This window comes from Trematomus bernacchii, unplaced genomic scaffold, assembly GCF_902827165.1.
Source record: "Trematomus bernacchii unplaced genomic scaffold, fTreBer1.1, whole genome shotgun sequence".
Classification (NCBI taxonomy): domain Eukaryota; kingdom Metazoa; phylum Chordata; class Actinopteri; order Perciformes; family Nototheniidae; genus Trematomus; species Trematomus bernacchii.
The window spans coordinates 3,620,967-3,642,756 of NW_022987739.1; the positions used below are offsets into that span (position 1 = coordinate 3,620,967).

A 21,790-nucleotide genomic window follows, 5' to 3' on the forward strand; every position below is an offset into this window, starting at 1 on the left:
CACAACACACACACACACACAACACACACACACCACACACACACACACACACACCACACACACACACACACACACACACACACACACACACACACACACACGAGAGGTTAAAGGACAGAAGATTCTGACCTAATGTCGTGCCGGAGGAAGAGAGCCGAGGAGAAGAAACACTGGGGGGATGAAGGCAGGAAGAGAGGGAGGAGTGTGCAGAGACCCAAAATAGAGAGACTAGAGAGAAAGAGGAAGGGAAGAAACGAGGCCTTGTGCAGGGGGGAGGAAGAGGCGATCTGACCAAGGCAGAGAAGTTGAAGAGAGAGGGGGGAAAAAAAGAGAAGCGCAGCAGCGTCAACGGACGTCACTGCCTTCCTCTCTCAAGGAAAAACGCTCCCCTCCTCCTCCCTTCTCTCCGTCTCAGCCCCTTCCTTATTCTGTTGCTCCTTAAAAGACATTTGAGCAGAGAAAGGGGGAGGAGGATGAGGGGAAACGTGTCAGAGAGAGACATTAGTTCTCTCATCTCACGTCTTTTTATTTGTATTACTTATTAATGGCTTCTATTAAATTGTATTATTCAAATAATTTTCTTGTTCACGATCCATTTTTTTTTTTATCTGAACAGAAAACATGTTTTTCTCATTTTTGTTCAAAATGTTATGTATAGATGTCATAATTGTACAAAGCTCTATCTATCCATCTATCTATCTATCCATCTATGAGCGAGCGAGCCAGCGAGCCAGCGAGCCAGCGAGCGAGCGACGAGCGAGCGAGCGAGCGAGCGAGCCAGCGAGCGAGCCAGCCAGCGAGCCAGCGAGCGAGCAGCGAGCGAGCCAGCGAGGAGCGAGCCAGCGAGCGAGCCAGCGGCGAGCGAGCGAGCAGCGAGCGAGCCAGCAGCGAGCCAGCGAGCCAGCGAGCGAGCCAGCGAGCGGCCAGCGAGCGAGCGAGCCAGCCAGCGAGCCAGCGAGCCAGCGAGCGAGCCAGCGAGCGAGCGAGCCAGCGAGCGAGCGAGCCAGCCAGCGAGCCAGCGAGGGCCAGCGAGCGAGCCAGCGAGCGAGCCAGCGAGCGAGCGAGCCACCAGGAGCCAGCCAGCCAGGAGCCAGCGAGCCAGCGAGCCAGGAGAGAGCCAGCGAGCGCCAGCGAGCGAGCCAGCGGCGAGCAGCGAGCGAGCGAGCCATCAGAGCGAGCCAGCCAGCGAGCGAGCGAGCCAGCGAGCGAGCGAGCCAGCGAGCGAGCCAGCGAGCGAGCGAGCCAGCCAGCGAGCCAGCCAGCCAGAGAGCGAGCGAGCCAGCGAGCCAGCGAGCGAGCCGAGCGAGAGCCAGAGAGCGAGCCAGCGAGCGAGCGAGCCAGCCAGCGAGCGAGCGAGCCAGCGAGCGAGCGAGCCAGAGCGAGCCAGCCAGCGAGCGAGCCAGCGATCGAGCGAGCGAGCGAGCGAGCTAGTCGAGCAGAGATCGACGACGAGCGATCCAGTCGAGCTGAGCGATAGCGATCTAGCAGCTATCTATCTATCGATCCAGATCTATCTATCCATCTATCATCCATATCTATCCATCTATCTATCTATCTATCCATCTATCCATCTATCCATCTACCTATCCATCTATCTATCTATCTATCTATCTATCTATCCATCTATCCATCTATCTATCCATCTATCTATCCATCGATCCTGTGTGTCATTATGGTCATGCCAATAAAGCTATTTGAATTTGAATAGAATTGAATAGAAGGGACAAGGGCAAAGTGAGTCAATGAGAGGTCGCAGGGAGAGGTTGAGAAGCAGGAGGAGAGGGAGGGAGAGGGGTCAGAGGGGGGGAGAGAGAGAGGAGGGGGGAGAGAGAGAGGAGGAGGGAGAGAGACCTCCTGTGGATCATCATCTGCCACGTCCATCCGCCCAGAGTGTTGCTCCTAATTCTTAAATCGCTGTTAATCCCCGCTCCACCCATCATCTCTCCCCTCTCTGGCTTTCACTTTCAATTCTCTCCCTGATTGCACAACAGCCTGTGAGTTATTAGAAAGAGCTGACAATTACATTCATTACAGATTACTCTGACGATTATTGTTTCAATGAATCGATTCTTTTAAAAAATGACATAATGTCTGGCAGGCGCTTTTGTCCAAAGCTCATTTTAGTTTTTGATCCACACAGGGAGCAATGGGGGGGATTTGGTTTCTTGCTCACTGACACTTTGACACAGGGGTCGTACCATCATCCCTACCCTCATGGATCTGCAACGATTACAGGAGAAATAATGGCCAACTGTTTTAGTTAATTGATGAATAAGTCATTTATCAGGAATAGAAAAATACACATTTTTTCTTGCAAAAATTGCCCACATTTCTGTTTCCCGCCTCTCAAATTTTGTTTTTTTTCCTACTTTTCTCTGATTTAAATTATTTTAACCTGAACATCTTTTAGATTTTGGACTGCCAAAACAATATATTAAAAAGGAATCACCAACTAGGAGGAACATTTATTCCTACTTTCTGCCATTTTAAAACAAAACTGAATGAATTAATCTCTAAATCTTAAATAATGGTTAGTTGCAGCCCTATAGCCTACAATAGTTGGAGAATCAGATTCACCACTTTAAATAACCATTGCAGTTTTCAAGAAATTAGAACATTTCGTAAGAGCAAAAGACTATTTAAATACATATTCAGATTGAAATGATGTAAAACTGAGAAAAGCACATAATAATAACTTTATGCAGTATATATTTTGACTAGAGTTATCTGGCTGCTATCACACTATTTCCTACATGCTACACTTATATATCTTTCAAAACACTTCTACTGATGTTGTGCATGCCTCATATTTAATATGATGTTCTTTTTGCCTCTATACCTTTGCCGTCCTCTGTGGGACTCAAAGGTATTCTGATTCTGAAAGCCCTGCAGTAATGAAGGAGGAAGCAGAGTGTGTTTGGCATTTTTGCTTCAGAAATGTTTACAGTTAATCAATTATTAAAATGATTATTGATTAACTGCCTGTCCATCTAATCCAGTGAATAATCCAGAGGCTCCTCATAGTCTTGGTTTGTGACTTTGTTTAATCATCACTAATGGAAACTCTTTCCATTCCTTTTCACTTCCAAAGTCAAACATATTAAAAACGTCAAAGATACACACCACCTGAGTGAGTACACGTCTCACACCGCAGTCTCTCACACTTCCTGTCTCTAACATGAACTGTCAACATGGACGACTCCAATGAAAACTGCAGAGTTGACAGTTATTGTCTGAAATGGAGAATTTAACAGTCTGCCAGAGGACAATGAGCCATAATGAAGCGAATATATTGTGAGGGCAGACGGGGCAATTGTTCAGCGCCGAGCAATTAACTGAGTGAAATAGAGCTATGAAGCTTTTATTGACATCTGTGTGTGTGTGAGTGTGTGTACTGACCACTGAAGAGGTCGCCGTTGCTGTAGGCCTTGCCGCGTCCCTCCTCATCGTTGGGCACGGCCGACACCTGCTTGGCCGAGGTGCAGCCCATGGCCTCACACTCTGAAACCTCTCCTCATCGCACTCTCACCTGCACAAGGACAAAGACAAGGATACGTAAGATGGTGAAAGGAATGCACTTCAGTTCTGCAGTTCAGGCATGATGACTCCTCAGCTGCATATAGAGCTCATTATGGGGCGTTTTTTCATATATATTTTTATTGAAGACACATAGAAAAGACATTTGGTACATTGACAGGAACCACAGTTACAAATGTTCAACAGTTCAAAGCTACTAGTGTTCAGCTTAGTCTCTACTATTGTACATCAATTGACAAGCCATACATAGCTGACCTTCACTTGAAGGCGTACAATATTTAAACCACAATTATAACCAAAACAGACCATGTAGCCCAAATGTAAGAGAGTGTTGTACAGACTGTGGCGCATTTCCACTACACGGCCTCGCTCGGCCTCGCTCGGTATGGCTAGGCCTCGTTAGGACTGGCTCACTTTATGGCGCATTTCCATTACAGTTTAGGAACTGGGGTAGTATCTATAGTAACGCAGTGTAGGCGGAGCCGTGACGTCATCTTCAATGAGAACCCCAGAAAAACAACACAGCCGTTAGCTGTTAGCACTCAGAGCTCACAGCTCCTCATATATGTTCAGAAACTAGACAAAAGTTAAACAAGTACACACCACAGACTGCCTGTGTCATGGCGAATACAGTCGCTGGTTTATTTATGTCTGTATAGGCCGTTGTTGTGAGTGTGGACGGTCGGAGCATATACTGCGTTAGCTTAGCCAATCTCCATTTAGAAAACACGCATTTTAAAAGGTTTTTCGCCTGCCGTCTGTCTGCAGACTTGACAAAGCATTAATTCATGGTTTTTACTAACCGGTATCAGTATGTTGTTACTTCGGCATCATTTTGAAACGTGTATTACAATTAAATCACGGTCAAATATGTCCATCTTGTTGTAGTTGTAGCCCCCTTGCCAGCGATTCTCTCTCTAGTTTAGCATACTCAGCCTCGTTGTCTCTGGCCCTAGACCCACGATTTTATGAGGCCAGAAAAACTGTGAATTAGGACCCGCCGGCCGGTACTAGGCCAAGTGGAAACGCAACCAAAGACGGGCCGCTGACGTCACAGCCCTCTTAAACCGTGCTCCGCGCTGTAGTGGAAACGCGCCATAACAGGACAAAATAAAAATAAATAAATAACAAAACAGTACAAAGACAAAAACTAAATATATAATAAAGAGGGAAAGGGGGGGGGGGGGGGGGGGGGGGTGTCCATTAATCAGTGAAAAAAATGAGAGATTTGAAGAAGGTTAAGAAGGGTTGCCACTTAGTGTAAAACCTAGAAGTTTCGCCTCTTAAAGAATATTTAATTTTCTCCAGTTTTAGAAAAGACATAACATACGTCCACTTTTAACCAATTACATTTACCACATCTCCAGCAGCCAATCATCGCGCTGCAGTCAAACTTTGTATCTGTTCTCCTCTCTCCTGCAGTCAGCTGTGATTTCAGGCGCCTCCACCCCATCTACCTCCAGTCATCATAATCGTGAACAATCTCATCAAATCCAGATCTTCAGCATCCCTAACAGTCTCTTGACCCCTGGGGAGGGGTTCCTACTCACGGCTGCACTTCCCCCCAAATATATATACGATATATGGATTGGGGTCTAATCGTCAAAGACCAATAACATTTCTATCACGTGTAAATAAATGTTCTTTCGACCAAAAAATGAATTATCTCCTGATTGAAATAGATATCACATGAAAACACAGTACCATTTGTTCAGTGGTGTCCGTCACTCATGAGCCTCTTCTGCTTCTCTATTTATTCATAGTGTTTTCTCGCTGCATTATAACAGCTCCTCAGATTTGCCTCTCCTTCAAAGAGGGCACCCTGGCTCTGCAAATCTTTTCAAAACTGTATTCGCCAAAAGTTCTTAAGCTTTGGAGCAGGTTGTTCACTGCTGTACATATTTCTCTTTTTAGAAAAATACATTCAGCTCCTGTCTGGGCGCCCTGTATGTGACCTAAAGGCAGGAAACCTAAAACACATTTCCTTTCCACTCGGCAAAAGTGTCTATTCACACCTGGTGTTCAGAGCCACAAAGAAAGATGAGTCATAATATAATCAGGAGAAGTGGAGGGAGCATTCACATGAAAGTGTGGCTGATCATTAGCTGCCTCATACGTCTTTCTTCGCAACATAACCACTGTCATTATATATGGAGAGGCCCAGTGGGAAAACAAACAGGATGACCTGTTTAAGAGGGGCTGCAAATACATTAGTGTTTTGAAGATATTCATAATAGATTATTATTTCAATTATATGACGTTTTTCTTTAAAATGTCAAGGACTCATTCCCATTGCGAGAGGTCAGAGCAGCGAAACAAACAGAACATTTAAATATGTCTGAAAAACAGTCTGAAGTCGAGATAACATTTTGAAAAAGGTCATTTTAAACCCTTATAGATCACACACCAGAGAGAAGGCAAAGCTCTCTGTCTACCGGGCCATTTTCGTTCCTACCCTCACCTATGGTCATGAAGGATGTGTCATGACCGAAAGAACGAGATCGCGGATACAAGCGGCCGAGATGGGTTTTCTCCGCAGGGTTGCTGGCGTCTCCCTTAGGGATAAGGTGAGAAGCTCAGTCACCCGGGAGGGACTCGGAGTTGAACCGCTCCTCCTTCGCGTCGAAAGAAGCCAGTTGAGGTGGTTCGGGAACCTAGTAAGGATGCCACCTGGGCGCCTCCCTAGGGAGGTGTTCCAGGCACGTCCAGCTGGGAAGAGACAGAGGGGTAGACCTAGGACCAGGTGGAGGGATTATATCTCTTCGCTGGCCTGGGAGCGCCTTGGGATCCCCCGGTCAGAGCTGGTTGACGTGGCCAGGGAAAGGAACGTTTGGGGCTCTCTGCTGGAACTGCTACCTCCGCGACCCGACCACGGATAAGCGGGAGAAGATGGATGGATGGATGGATGGATAGATCACACACCCAATCATTCTGTGCACTCGTGAAATAATAATAGCCAGAAAAATAGGAATAGGAAAGTTATTTATAAATGTATTTTCTAGTATAGTGTGTCCTTGTAACTGTTAACCGCTCAAAGATTCAGTTTAGCTGTTTCGGGTAATGTGTCGGATTAAGAAAAGCGGAATAAATGAAAAAGCAGCTAATTCTAACTAACTTAGTCATTTTTAAAATGTGGCCACATAATGCGTTTTAACACAACAATGACACATTTCCACCTTAAGTTGATATGATGAATGCAATAGCAAAAAGGTGACTATTAACACATCCAGCAGACACGGAGCAACATTGTCATTCACTTGTGATACTGTTTCTGCAAGTCCAATATTCACTCATTAAAGTTATGAGCCCCAACTCCTGAGGGAAATATCCCTTTAGCTATAGCTTCAGGCTCAACTGTGTTCACCAGATAGCTGCTAACACTGTCTGTCTGCTGTGTGGTGCTGCAGGAATAAAGTGGGTTTATAATTCTTCATCCTATCATTGTTTGACTTAAAGAGGACATGCTATGCTCATTTTCAGGTTCACATCTGTATTTGTGTATCTCTACTGTGACATGTCTCCATGCTTTAATATTCAAAAAGCTCTTTATTTTCCTCATGCTGCAGCACCTCTTTTCACCCTCTGTCTGAAACCAGAGCCCAGTCTGCTCTGATTGGTTAGCTGGCTGGCTCTGTTGTGATTGGTCAACCGCTAATAAATGTCCCGGCCCTTAGATGCCACGTTGAATGTGTCCGAGTGCTGGCCAATAGAAGCATCCATTGTGAAATGGGGAGGGAATCACCAATGGCTCCAAAATATAATAGTATCACACTAATGGCGCATTTCCACCCCACGGTCGGCCTCGGCCACGCTCGGTACTGCTTGGCCGCGTTGGGCCTTAACAGGGCCGGCTCACTTCATGCTGCGCTTCCATTACAGTTTAGGAACTGGGGTAGTATCTATAGTAACGCAGTGTAGGCGGAGCCGTGACGTCATCTTCAATGAGAACCCCAGACAAACAACACAGCCGTTAGCTGTTAGCACTCAGAGCTCACAGCTCCTTATATATGTTCAGAAACTCGACAAAAGTTAAACAAGTACACACCACAGACTGCCTGTGTCATGGCGAGTACAGTCGCTGCTTTATTTATGTCTGTATAGGCCGTTGTTGTGAGTGTGGACGGTCGGAGCATATACTGCGTTAGCTTAGCCAATCTCCATCTAGAAAACACGCATTTTAAAAGGTTTTTCGCCTGCCGTCTGTCTGCAGACTTGACAAAGCATTAATTCATGGTTTTTACTAACCGGTATCAGTATGTTGTTACTTCGGCATCATTTTGAAACGTGTATTACAATTAAATCACGGTCAAATATGTCCATCTTGTTGTAGTTGTAGCCCCCTTGCCAGCGATTCTCTCTCTAGTTTAGCATACTCAGCCCGACTCAGCCCTGTTTGTTGGCCCCGATAGAACCACAATTTTGTCGGGCCAGAAAAGAGGTGAAAAAGTGGCCCCGGGCCGGGCCGGGCCGTAACTAGGCCTAGTGGTAGCGCAACCAAAAACGGGCACGGCACGACACGGCACGCTTAAACCGCGCTCCGCGCCATGGTGGAAATGCGCCATAAGTCACATTACAATACTATTGCAATTTAAAACAATGACAATAGGCTGAACATTGAAATCTTCTGAGATTTATAACCTTTTTTCAACTGAAAGTTATTGAGTTTATTAACATCTGTTATATCTATTAGGATACATATCAGATCATTTTTCTGATGTCTCCATGAACTACCCAACAGTCCTGCTGACCTCATCAGAAAAAACTCAAATGTTACCACAAAGTGTGTAAAATAGAGATCTATACTTATTGTCCGTCTGTTGATATTGCCATGCAAACATATTGCAATACTTGGCTGCTTTGTTTAGAAGTTTTAGACTGTTGAAGCAGAATTTCCCCAAATCGCTCCCTCTCAACATCATGAGGTGAGAATCAAATAATGTAAAACTTCATTATTATTCAGAAAAGTGGAAATCAGTGAAAAGCGCTCCCACTCAGCAGGACAGCTGACGTGAAGCTGTGAACGTCGCTGTCAGTCAATCAGACACACTGTCAGACACTATAGATAGTCTCCATGTCACTCACACATGCCATCATTGGCTGCTGTCATTTAAAAAAAGAAAACACATACAAATACATATGGGGGCAGTCAACGATTACCCACATCCAAAATCAAATCTGCAGCTCCCTGTAAGTGACAGGAGGAGGAGGAGGAGAGCTGAGGGGGCTTTTTTAGAGAGGCAGAAGAGACAAAGACATCTGGAAAAGATGGAAAATAGGTGGTATAGAAGGAGGCGGAGAGGCGCAGAGCTTCAAAAGACTGCACCCGCCTTTCCTCCCTCCTCCCTCCTCCCTCCTCTCTCCTCTCTCCTCCCTCCTTCAGTGATCCTCAGAGCGTTTGAAGCTGACAGGAGGCCGGTGTTTACTCCTGTGTTTAGGCTGCGGCTGAACGGCCTCCACCTCTCTGGACACAACAAAGCGCCAGGTGTACAGGGGGGGGGGCTTCTGTAAATTAACTGTATGAAAGGCTGTGACCATGCTGTGTGTTGCTGGGGTTGTTTAGTTATGGGATAATCCCAGTTGGGTCGTCTTACCGTCAATTTTGCCATCTTTCCTAAAGAGTAACTATGAAAAGCCAAGTTATTGCTGAGATTTGTGAATGCAATGACATGGCTAAAAAGAAGCCAGTTAGCTAGTTAAATATATAGAATTAAAAGAAGAAAAAAAACTCAAAATAATGGATCATTAGTGAGAATACAGGTGTGCTGCCTTTCAGTTTTATCTTTTTTAAAGTAGTGAAAATACTGTTATCTGTTGGATGTTTACAACCTGTCTGATTGTCTGGTTGATTATTTGTTTCCCTGTCAGATTTCTCTTTCTTCCCAGATGAGTTGGGGCTATCAGTTTTTATCCAAAACTCAAAATAATATAATTTGACACGTCTGACATTTTTTCTAATATTGTGATCGGTAAAAATCTAAAATGTGTCTTGTACTCGTAGAATTTCTGTAAACTGCATCAAGAACATTTGAAAAAAGAGCTTATATTCTAACAAAACAAAGGAATAATCATGACACCAAAACATCTGAGAAGAAATTAGGAAAATTAGTTTTGAACAAACAACATGGATGGAAGAAACTGTCCCACAGTAACATGACACAGAATCAGGAGTCAACTATTAGCTTGTTTTCTAGTGAGCTATTGAAGGTACATGAATGAAGGACACACGTCATTTCTACACTTAATGGCTGATCTGGTTAGGATTTAGTTCTGTAAATGGTGAACATGTGAATTTTTTTTAAATTGGCATCACTATGGCGATTACAACATCACAACAAAACCTATTGGACTAAGTGTAAATGAATTATTCTGCTGCGAATGTGTGATGTGTTAAAATAATGTGTAAATCTCTTCCTCATCTCTCCGGGTGACATCATTCATCTCTGGAGCTTGCACATGCATTTCTCAAAGGGCCGGCAGGTGAGAAGCGGCTGTACCTCACACCCTCACACACACACACACACACACACACACACACACACACACACACACACGCCTCAGATGTGTGTGGTTGTGTGTAGCATCACCTGTGGCCCGAGTGTGTGTCCTGGTCTAGAGAGCAGCTTATCATGCTGTTTCAGGCCGCCTGTGACACCTCTCACCACCACTGACGCGACTCAATCATAAACCCGGGCAGACATGCACAGCTGGGACGTCTTAATGCAGCCTCGGGCACGTTGTCGCTAAGAAACACTCGCTGCAAACTTTCATAATCTCATCCAGCATAATCCGTCTCTTGACAGAGTCGCTAAAAATTGAGGAGGATGAGGTGCTTGCCCTGAAACACTGCCGCAGGGGCGCTTGTTTCCTGTCAGAGAATCACAGCACAGCGTAGCACAGAAGAAAAAGCCAGAGAGTGCTACAGAGGCAGAATATGTCGAGTAACAAAAAGGCACAGCCAGCTGCTTAAGGAGCGAGGAGAGGGAAAAGTCGGATTTCTCTGTGCTATTAGTGTAGAACTAAAGCGAGTATTAGATCAGCAAAGCAGAGACTCCCCTTCTGAAAGCACTGAAGGAAGGGAAGTGAGAAATGTGAGCAGCTTTGATAGATTTTTCAAGTTTCAAATGGGTCTCCTGTGTGTGGGCAGCATCTGTTTGAAGGGCTTTGATTTGTGTGTATTGAAACATCAAATTGTGAGTAGGAGCAGGCTAAAAATAGACCTAGCAGTCCCAGAGCCATTGTTGTGTGCAGGGATAATGCTAGGCTGTGAGAATCTGTAAACCACGCTCCTATTACTTGGGTTATACAAATAAGCTACAGTTAGCGGGCCGACTAAAACAAAGCCAATTACATAAATTGCTATAAATAAATAACTGAGGCCTGTAACAAGGCAGGGATGCTTCAATTACACAATAATCAGTTAAGTGTTGAAATTCAAGGGGTTACGTCAAGAACCCTCAGTCTCTTTAAACTCAGGAAGTCGTATGGAAATCTTGAAAATACACACAGGTTTTTAGGACTTGATGAAAAATGCACTGTTTCTTTTGAAAATCCAAAATCTTTCAAGGCCTTCCAATCTTTAAAAGAAATTATCAGGATGCTGTTGTATCAAACACACATTTATTTTCCTCAAGCACCATAAAAGCAGCAATTCCCCTTCTTGACAATAACAACATGTTTTCCACAGATCCGCTAGACTATATTGTGTTTATTAACCAACTTTCTTTGGAATAATAGTGTCTGGTTTTACTTCTTAAAGCCACTAAAGTTTCTTCAAATGAAACAGTCAGAGAGGGGAAAATTACTTTTTGATTGAAATCCTGAAACTCATAGTCATGCACCAGGCAAGTAAGCACTAAGGCATAACAAAACCCAATAATAAAAGGAGTCTAGAGGTTTAGGAATATTCAGGTAGGCAAATGTTAAAAGACATCTATTTTGTATCCTCCAACCAATTTGCATTTGTCTTACTGGTCAATACAAGTGAATATACTTTAAGAATTGGTGTCTCCATGTGGAATCAGCCTGAGTTAATACTAAGCTCTCCCCAGTGGTCTGCTCACTGCCACATGTGAGACCACAGTGGGGCGTTGCACAGTGTTGCTCTAACCCACAGGACAACTGGGCTGGAGCTCCTCTCCTCCTGTAGTCTCTGAAAAGCATCAAAGGTGCAAGATCCTCACACGAACCAACTACAGTATGTCTTGCTCGCTCCTGTCACACACACACAGACACACACTCACTGAGCCAACACGATCTTATAAACACTCCGTCGTCTGAGGGGGATGAGATTTCTTAATACCAACTGGCACAAAACCACCTCAGGAGCTACGCAATCCCTCCAGATCCTTAACATTCATCATGGGGATACTCGCCAAAGCAAGGCAGAAGTCTAATTCAGAGCTATAAATACTGCCATGATGTCAGCCAGCAGGTATTGACTCATTTGTAGCTAAACTTACACCAGATTTGGCATCAGTATTTTATCCGGCAAGCAACAAATACGTCAAAACAGCAATAAAATCTTGAGAACACATCAAATCTTCAGCTGTCTTAAATGCATGTTCAAGCAAAAAGCAATCCTTAACCCAAGGGGAAAAGGCCATGCCCTGAAAATGAAGACGATTTGGCAGACGCACAGGCTTGCCCATGCCTGCATACCACGAGGTGGGAGTTGACCTACTCTCAGTCGTGTGAATAAGCCTTCTTTACAAGTTTGTCAAAGGAGGAACTCAAGAGGACTGTGCGGAGGGAGATGTGAACGTACATGCTTGCATAAACACAACCCCGTGCACACAGAGTCAGCAGTGTGCGGAGCGAAGGTTTCTCAAACACTGGGTTGTGCCAGAGCCAGAGACCACAGAGCCTGAAAAACTGGCTGAGCAGAAGTGAAAGAGAGAAGAGAACTCTGAGAACGGTTAGGGGAGGTGTGGAGCAGGTTTCTGTTTTTCTTTTTTTATATGATTGCCTTGTGGGTCTTGTCAGATAGCTTCTGTAAGCAGGAGTGACTGGCTGAGATTGAGCTTCCTGGAAAGACAAGGTATTTGTAAGACTGGGAGGGGAGGCGTGACTTCACTCGCGGTCGAAACCACAGTATCAGAGCTGTAGGGCGGGTCTCAGCGTATCCACCTGTGACAGGGCAGAGACTCATCCTCTGCCTCACCATGCTGCATTACTAAACGCTGAGCCACCCTCTGCGCTGCTCTGTGAGCTCATCAGGGCATTGCAACATGCTAGCTTAACCGGGTTTCCCCTAGAGAAAGGTTAAGACAAATTTGTTAAGCAAGTCACGCATATCATCATGATCAATAACATTGAAATGTCAAGCAGTAAACACTTTTTACGCTGCTATGGACAATCTTGCGCTAATGTACATTCCCAAAGATGACTGTTATTTTGTATATTGATTGTTGTGCATATGTATAAATGTGTCTGTTGATTGTGTATATCCTATCTATATATATATATAGATAGGATATACATATTTTTATATATATATTTGTATTTTTGTATTCGAGATTGTGGGAAACGGTATTTCGATCTCTATGTCTGTACACATCAACTGAAACATTGACAATAAAGTTGACTTTGACAGTTCCTCTGGTCTTATAACCTCAAGGTTAATGTTTTATCTCATAAACATGTATCCAGATTTTATGATGTTAGTTGGGTTTGTCGTCTCTTACAGTGGCCCGCAGTGACACTGCAGAAATACAATCTCACCATGTCAATAACACAGAGGTGGATACCCATTTCATATCTCTGGGTGTGTTAAGCAATCACTCGCAATATTGAAAATGCAAATCAATGAGCTGGACTGCCTTATGACAATATTTAATTTACAGGGTGTGTAACATTATTTTACAGTGTTAAGTTATGACAAAAACGAACATGTGATTTTGTTTAATCGATATCTGTTTTGTTTAGAACATTTTCGGAAATGTGCATAAATCCCGCTGCAATATGCAATTCCTTCCTCAAAGACATACATCTATGTTGAGTTTTAGTGTTTATTGGTTTCATGCTCAAATGTAATAAATCGGAAGTGTCTACCATGGAATAGCTATAAAATAAGAGTGGACAGGAATGACAGCGAAAACAGTAAAGTAATTCCCCGACAAATCAAGATACCTTGTCTAAATGATACATCAATTACAATATTGCCATCAATCAATCAACGATTTGCCATTTTGACTTGTAATAGTAGGGAAAGAACAGTTGTTTCCAATAACAACAAAGTCTCTGTTCTATTCCAGTGTCCCAGTGGCCAGAGTGATACTACTGTACGCCAGTGTTGACAATACCAGGACCCTGAAATTGAGGCAGTCCAAGACATCTGATAAATGTATATCATCCTCTCACTATACATACATCTGCCAACCTTCGTGCAGCAGCAAACACTTCCCCCTAATGACTAACCTAACAAACACAATGCTTTCTCTCATGACAGCGGCCCAACTGCAGTTGCTCTGTGACACTCTGCTGGAGAATCACTGCTGTGTGCTGCAGTGTGTCTTTGCCTCGCTCTGTGACAAGGCAGAGTTTCAGTTTAACTCCTGGGCCAGCGCGCCATAATATTTACTCTAGCCAGGCAGCAAATGCTCTGCACCTCTCCTCTTGTCCCTGTTTAAGCACTCCATCAGCCTGACAAGCCTGGGAAGCTGTGCCAACCCACACTCAGGCTGCAGGACAGTGGACGCTTCTCTCAGTGCTGCGCTGCTGCTTCAGGTGTCCATTCTCTATATGCTATTCTTATGTGATGCGCCAATACAATAAAGTAGATTCCTTGTATTTAAACTGGTCTGCTGTTGTATGAGCACAAGTCTCTCCTCTTTCTTTCTGTTGTAATGAGGGTGACAAGTGGTCAGAGAGGGGAGGGATGGGGGGGGGAGATACAGGAGCTCCTCTGTTCTGTTGGGGAAACTGTAGCCTGGCCGCGTGGCTGACAATGAGACACACATAGCTAAGGCATGTGCTGTTACCGAAATAAAAGCAGGTTTTTGGACAAGTTGTTACACATTGGCAAGAGAGTAGACGTATGTTTTCACTCCAGGCCCATAAATGCACGGCTCCTTTCACTACTGTAGCTTAGAGGAGAAACAGAGAGACAGGGGGTGGAGAAGGACGAAAGAAAAGGAGTGAAAGGTGGTCCAGGAAGAAGGAAACCGTACAGAAATGGATTGTTCCACCTTACAGAGTCCTGGCTGGAGGATGAAATGTCTCCTCTGAGGCCTGTTACTCGCTGGCATTGTACCTATGACTTCTCAAGAGCGAGACGGATCCCCGGGAAAAGCAAAAAGTCAAGTAGTCAAGCCTGTTTCTTTTTTCCCCTGCTGATACTACTATGTACTTATGATTCCTGTTGGGGCTGAGGTAAAAGCAGGTCAGAGCCTGAGGTGCTTAGAAAGGAAGGCGCGTGATCTAAAAAAGGTAACTGAAGAAATGCTGTAGTGATATTGTGGCTACCTCCTGCGTTGACATGAAAAGCAAACAGAAAAGTGAGTCATTAATGCCAGCTTTCAGTCTAAAGTTTCTTTCTTCAAAAGAACACACTTTGCAAAGTTCCTTGTTGAACCCTTGATTTAAGATCTGGCTCTATTGTTCAGATGTATTTTAAAAAGTGATGTTTAAGAGTTAAATGCGTCTGTGGAAAAAACATTTATTTCTGTCCTGGCTGCGGTTTCTAGAATTTAAAAAGGACTACTGCTATTTTCTCATTGTAGACCTGTAAAATCTAATATCATTGCATGTAAGTATTCAATATTAGTACGACTGAAAAAGCGCTTGTTCATTACATTTCAAAATGACAACTCACACAGCTGATGAAGCAGGCTTACTCCCACACAGCAGCCACACAAGGTCAAAGATACTTATGTTTCCTCTTCCAAAAATGCATCCGAATTGCTATCAAACCAACCAGCAAAATAGAAGAATACCGGCATTAATATTAATTAGAAATTACCACAGTGGAAGAAAATGAATATCGTAATGGGCGAGCATGCAGCAGGGTAATTGCCAAAGCTCTTTCGGATGCAAGTCTGTGTGAATGAAACACAATGACATGTTTGTATGCTCGATCCTTCACCAACTAGCTGTAGATGAGCCTGTGTTTCACGTCTCACCATAGTTAGTGTGATACTTCCACAAATGTATTATTTTACATGCAAACCATCTCTTTTCCTCGTCTGTTATCCTGCACAGGGACACACTCGACAGCCAGGAAACCTTTTATTCAATAGACTTAATTCAACAGTTTCTATCATCTGTAAAAGACACTAATGACACCTAACAGGAGATTTAGTTATTCACAATCCACCGACAGCAGTTGTACTTGGTGATGTGGCTGGAGTTATTATCAGAATACAAATTTCACCAACTGCCACCACAGAAGGCCTGCCATTCAATTAATCTGATTGGACATTGGTAAAAAACGCTGATGACATCTGGTGTTGTTCTGTTCTCAATTTAAGTTTCTTTAACTCGAGGCGTTCAGGGAGCGTTTGGAAAAAACGCAAAGCTTTCAGCAAGAGAAAAAAGCAACAAGAGAAAAATGCTTCACTATCGTTGAAAATAATGACATAAAACATGCTTGAAGCTGCTTAAACATGCTGGGTCAGATCACGAGATCAGGGTCATCAGTGTGAAGCTAACAGTCTGTTATGTGTTGTTGTTTTGATCGGAAAAAGCATGACATTTAAACTAGGCATTAAAGACATTTTAAAACTGTTTTCTGTCTTATTCATCGAGACATTACTCAGCAGATAGATTGCATATAAAGTATAAATACAAATATACAGTTGTTAGTTGCAGCCCTAGCATTTGTATTATTATATGGTTCACCTGGAAGTCAATAAACAACAGGCTTACTGAAGTATTGCCCTTCCCTGTAGACAGTCATAGTGGTGGATGTTTAAAGTCAACATTGATCACTATCATAGCTATTAACCTGAATTCATATCAATGTTGAGGTATCAAGATACATTTAAATGACAACATATTTAGTTCCTGCAATGTCTTATTTTCTTCTAAGGTAAAACATATCTTGAGTAGAAAGGCAAAATGTACACATTAAATGTCACAAAGTAATATAGTGTTTGTGCACAAAACAGAATTAAAGTGTTTTGCACCAATAACCAATACCCAACCAAAGACAGCAGCATTATTTATTTTCCCTATCACTTATTTTACTATTAAATATATTGTAATTGGAGGTTGAACGGTCCATTTATTTTCTCACATCAGTCCAACATTGCAGTTGTCATTAACAAGAATCATGTGATGCTATCAGAAACCATTTTATCTACGGTGCAGATTGGAAACCGATGCATGCCATCTGAAGGGAAAACACTGTGCAGAGATTCACACAGCAATACAAGAGTGAGAATAAGAGATAAGAAAGGAAAAAAAGAATTGGCAAGCTAAATCAGCAGTGAACCCTGTCTCCATGTCCCGTCCCAACTGGACTCTGAACACAAAGTGCACTGTAAACACAGGCAGGGACACAGAGCGCTGCTTTATCATGAGACGGAGGCAAACACACAAAGCATGCATGAAGGCTGCACGGCCAACCCATGCTGAGTCAAGGCGAGCTGTCAGAAGGCAGACCAATGGAGGAAACAAACCACATCCACAGTGTTCTGCACGTAGACTGCAATGCAGACACACTAACCAGAAGTAACAGAGCTGATGATAAATACACCAGCAGGGATGCACAAAATCTATCAGGCATATAAATGAGTGTACAATTAAGTACGATTTATATGATGTAATGTTCCCATAGTGAAGTTAGCGCTGTTCGGCGACCTGCAGAAGCCAAATTGCTTTCATTATCTTAACGTAAAGTGCAGCATCTACACGCTCTGATAAAGTATCTGACAATATGCCTCTTTACAGTTAGTGTTTGCTCTGCCAATAAACACAGAGAAGAAGAAGCAGAACTAAATGCACCACCCTGACTAGAGAGCCAAGCAGTTAGTCGCTGATGTTGACATTTTGATTGTTTACATTCAACTCTATTGTCATTGCAAAGAGTACAAGAACCAGCACAACAGCAGAGGCCTGTACTACGAAGCCGGATTTTCGCTTAGCCGGCTGACTTCAGGGAAAACTCGGGCTTTCCGGTCCTACGACGCTGGTTCTCTTTTTAGCGGGCTAGATCTCCATGGTAACTTATGCTGAGCGGCTAACCTCCTCGGGAGGAGGTTAGGTTGCAGGCTAAGAGATCAACTCAGTGAAAGCACCGCCTGCTGACCAATCAGAGCTCCGTGTGCGGAGTTTAAAGCGATCAATTCATATTACAGGATAGAGGAAATTGCCGTTGCAGGAAAGACGGCCAGCCAAAATCAACTGACTGTGTGAACGTGAAAATTAATAGAATATCCCCTCCTATCTTCAGAGCAATCTGACTATTATAACATTAGCGTTAAGAAAGCTTACTTAAATATCTGCCACGACATAAGTAACCGGATCATAGTAACATTAAGTACAGTCCGCGGCACTGTGAGTGCAGACGTCGATGTGTCCCATTATCATTCATATCATATCACATCATAATGTATCATATATTTCCTTATCTGAGTCAGCTTCTTGAGCCGTATCTGGCCGTGCAACACTCACAGTGTCACATACTGTATGCAGAAGTATTATTTTAAGCAACACATTAAGTTGACGAAACACTCGAGTCAAATGTAATTAAAGTCAGATCCACTCGTGTCTTGGACGGGGGAGTGATATCATAAACCTGTTAATGTACGCATTCAAACGCTTTTTCTTTTACCAGCTGTATTCACCTTGCAGGTGCAGCTATGTGGCTTTTATCCTGGATAAAGTGTTTAAGGATGTTTAAAGTTTAACTTCTTCATATTTGACTAATATTAAAGTTCACTTTTCATTCAGGAAGTATGACGCTGCGCTGTCAGTACGCTTGTCCATGTTTGAGATTGGTCGAATGCTCCAAATACCACCCCTTTTATGTGAACGCGCACCTAACTAGATAGGACACGGCTGGCTTGAGCGATCCACTTGATATCCAGCGTCGTAGTACAGCTTAGCCAGAGCGCGTATGTTTTGGATTGGGCCAACCGGCTAACTCAAACATATCCAGGTTAGGTTGAACCAGCTTCGTAGTACAGGCCTCAGGTGTCCCAGCGAGAAAACAGGATTGCTAATTGCTTTGCATGTTTTGTTATTAACTAGAGACAATGAAGAACATGTAAACAGTAAGAACTGTTCTTTGATTGGTTGTGAAAACTATAGTGATGTCAGTTAAATTTGATTAGAGTTATGGAGTATTGAATAATCCACCTTTACTCACTATCTTAGCCGTTCTTACCCTTACTGTGCAGAAACTACAGGTTATAAGCTTCTGTTTAAAATACAATAACGGGAAATGATGGGTCATCTGATCAGTATCGGCCATGATGAGCAGGTCATTTTTCGTTGTCAGTATTGTCTGAAAATAAATCCTTATCCTGCATCCCAACCAGAGTGCAGCTTTTAGTTTTCATGCTGCAACGTTTGCTGCTTGAGCTTTGAAAATTCAGTCAGGTAGGGCAAACCGATCGGCCTCTCAGTCAAAGTGACAGACACACAGAACCCGGAGGGATCGTGTTATGCTGGCCTTGTGCTTTCTCGGCACTGCAATACAGACTACCTCATCACACCTGACAGCACTAGCACTGAATGCTACTCGGAGCATGCAACGCAAGGCAGAGCACACACAAGCTGGATGTAAGACACAGTCATGGGAACTCCCTCCCACGCCCACACACACACACACAAACACACAGAAGACACCCTGGTAACCATGGAAACCCTCCACATCCTCACCAATGACATCACAGGCTTTACATCACGACACAAACATGGGGCCAAGCAATCACCTGACCCGCTGTTAATCAGCTCAAGGTGAGGGGGCCACACAGGTGAACCATCTGGACGCCAAGATGATGGTGAAGATGATTGAGGGGATGAGGAAGAGGGACTAAGAATAGACCCTCCTGCCTCGGAGAAAGAGACAGAAGAGTGAGGCGGTGTGTGTGTTCAGTCTCTATTGCTAGCCACCGGAACCCAAAGCCATATGTGAGCAGGGACTCATGAACACACACACACATACACACTATGTGATGAGCAAGTGAGGCAGGCAGATGGATGAGGACAGAGAGATAAATCAAGCAGGGAGGGGGGGGTCTCGCAACATCCACTCACAGGATTGCTGCTACTTGATGATCGTCACCTCGTGTACAGTATAAAACCCTGATGTAAGCTGCTGGTGACAGCATGCTCCGTGCTGTAATGCTGGCCACACCAACATACTTTCACACCAGGGTGCTGCACACAGACACCAAATGGATGTAATGGCCTGGTGTTGATCACATGGGGAAATCTACAGTAGCTAATGGCCATATGGCAACATTTGAACGCAGCAGCCAGGAAAGCAGTTATCCAGTCTTTTTGGTGCTGCTGTGTGTATAATACTGTCTGAGGAAGTGGGGAAGGATACATTTGAAGAAGAGTGTTAGTTAATGAGTTGCAAATGAGTCTGTGTATCAAATCTAATTCTGGCTGCTGTGGCTGTACCATTATAAGCAGCTCCCTGTCTTCCCTCTGAGGCAATAATGAGCAACAGACTGCCTTCGAGTAATTCCTTGTTTTTCGAAATGCATGTGTGGTGATCAGCAGAAGGCAATGGTTTATATCCTGAAATGCTCTGGGAGCTGGGAGGCACACATGCTGGACAGAAGCAGTAGCAGCAGTAGCTCTTGCCCCAAAACGGTGCTCCCTCCTGGGGCTGAAGCTACAGCTCCTTGCCCCACCACAGAGCTCCGTCCTGGGGCTGAAGCTACAGCTTCTGGCCCCACCACAGAGCTCCGTCCTGGGGCTGAAGCTACAGCTCCTGGCCCCACCACAGAGCTCCGTCCTGGGGCTCCTGGAGCTACACCTCGGCTCAACAGCTGTGTCCAGCTGTGCTACAGGGAGACACTGGGGGCTTTGTTCCCCACAGGGGGAGGCAGGGTTGTTGGGAGAGGTAGTGCAAACGGTGTCCCTGTGTGTACACATAGTTTCATTTCCAGAAACTGTCTCCACCAGAAGTGTTTCCCCCCCCGAAAGACGGCCCTACAACGGCAGCAGGGAGGGAGGGAGCAGCGGGACAGGGTGGCAAAGCAGACCAGGATGTGTGGAAAATTTCAAATATGCTGAGCCAACGCTGTCCAAGCCAAGCGAGGCACATTCACACATACACTTACTGAACCCCCAGAAATTCACACATCCCACTTGAAGCCCTCTTGCTTCTCGTATCGCCCGTGAAATTATGAGATATATCTGCACCGCCAAGTAACAAAACATCGATACATGCGAAGCGGCGGTGTGCAGGAAGGAAAGCGCCGGGTAATCACGGCACACTCAGGAAACAACAACAAAAGAGAGCAGTAAAGAGAGAAAGAAACCACAGGCAGCGGCGTGGTTTACTCCCAGGGATATATGACACCTCTGGGAGAAGATTAACTAGTAATTCACGGTGTTACTCACTCAAATGAACCGGGTCCGCTCGGTCCACTGGAGGATAGCCGGTCGGTCTTCCGGCTGAGAGTCGGGCGGGATCTGCGCTATGGAGACCGGAGAGCTCACAGCCTGAAGGACTGAACGTAAACTGTGGCTTGCGTCATTTCACCAGGATGCCACTATTGCGCGCAGCAATGCAGCCATCTTGCTGAGGAGTGCCCCACCAACTCACCAATCACTGCTGGACATGAGGCTTATTTTGGTCCCAGAAATGAAAGTGATCCACCTCGAGATTTTAGTCATTCCCATGCATAATGCAGAGCAATATCTGAGGGAAACCCATTAACAAAATGGACTATGTTTCACATGTTTTTCATAAAATACTTATTGTTTAGTGTCACTTGGTGTCAATTTAATATAGGCATACTGTAAATCACTGCTTGATCTAAGTCTTATTTTGGTCCCAGAAATAAAAGTGTTTCACCACGATATCTTAGTATTTCCCATGCATAATGCAGAGCAATATCTGAAGGAAACCCATTAACAAAAATTGATTATATTTCACCTTTTCTTCATAGAACACTTAATGTTTGGTGCCACACTAGTGTAACTTTAATATAGTGTAAATGACTGCTTCAACCGCAGGATCTTAATATTTCCTATACATAATGCAGGGCAATATCGGAAGATATTTTGACAAACAATCGACTATATTTCACTTTTTCTTCATAAAATGCTCCATGTTTGGAGTCAC

The 21,790-nt window shown here is 44.2% G+C and overlaps 1 protein-coding gene across 1 annotated transcript in view; it reads right to left on the minus strand.

The window, feature by feature from the left end:
* The window catches only part of zgc:92140 (uncharacterized protein LOC447854 homolog), a 34,351-nt gene extending 13,037 nt beyond the window's left edge, over positions 1-21,314 (minus strand). Inside the window, exons 1-2 of the mRNA XM_034146670.1 lie at positions 21,064-21,314; positions 3,400-3,529 (exon numbers count right to left, since the gene is read on the minus strand). Of these exons, the coding sequence (XP_034002561.1) occupies positions 3,400-3,490 (91 nt within the window). The 5' untranslated portion in view covers positions 3,491-3,529; positions 21,064-21,314. The remainder of the gene's footprint in view (positions 1-3,399; positions 3,530-21,063) is intronic.
* Between the last annotated feature and the right edge of the window lie 476 nt (positions 21,315-21,790).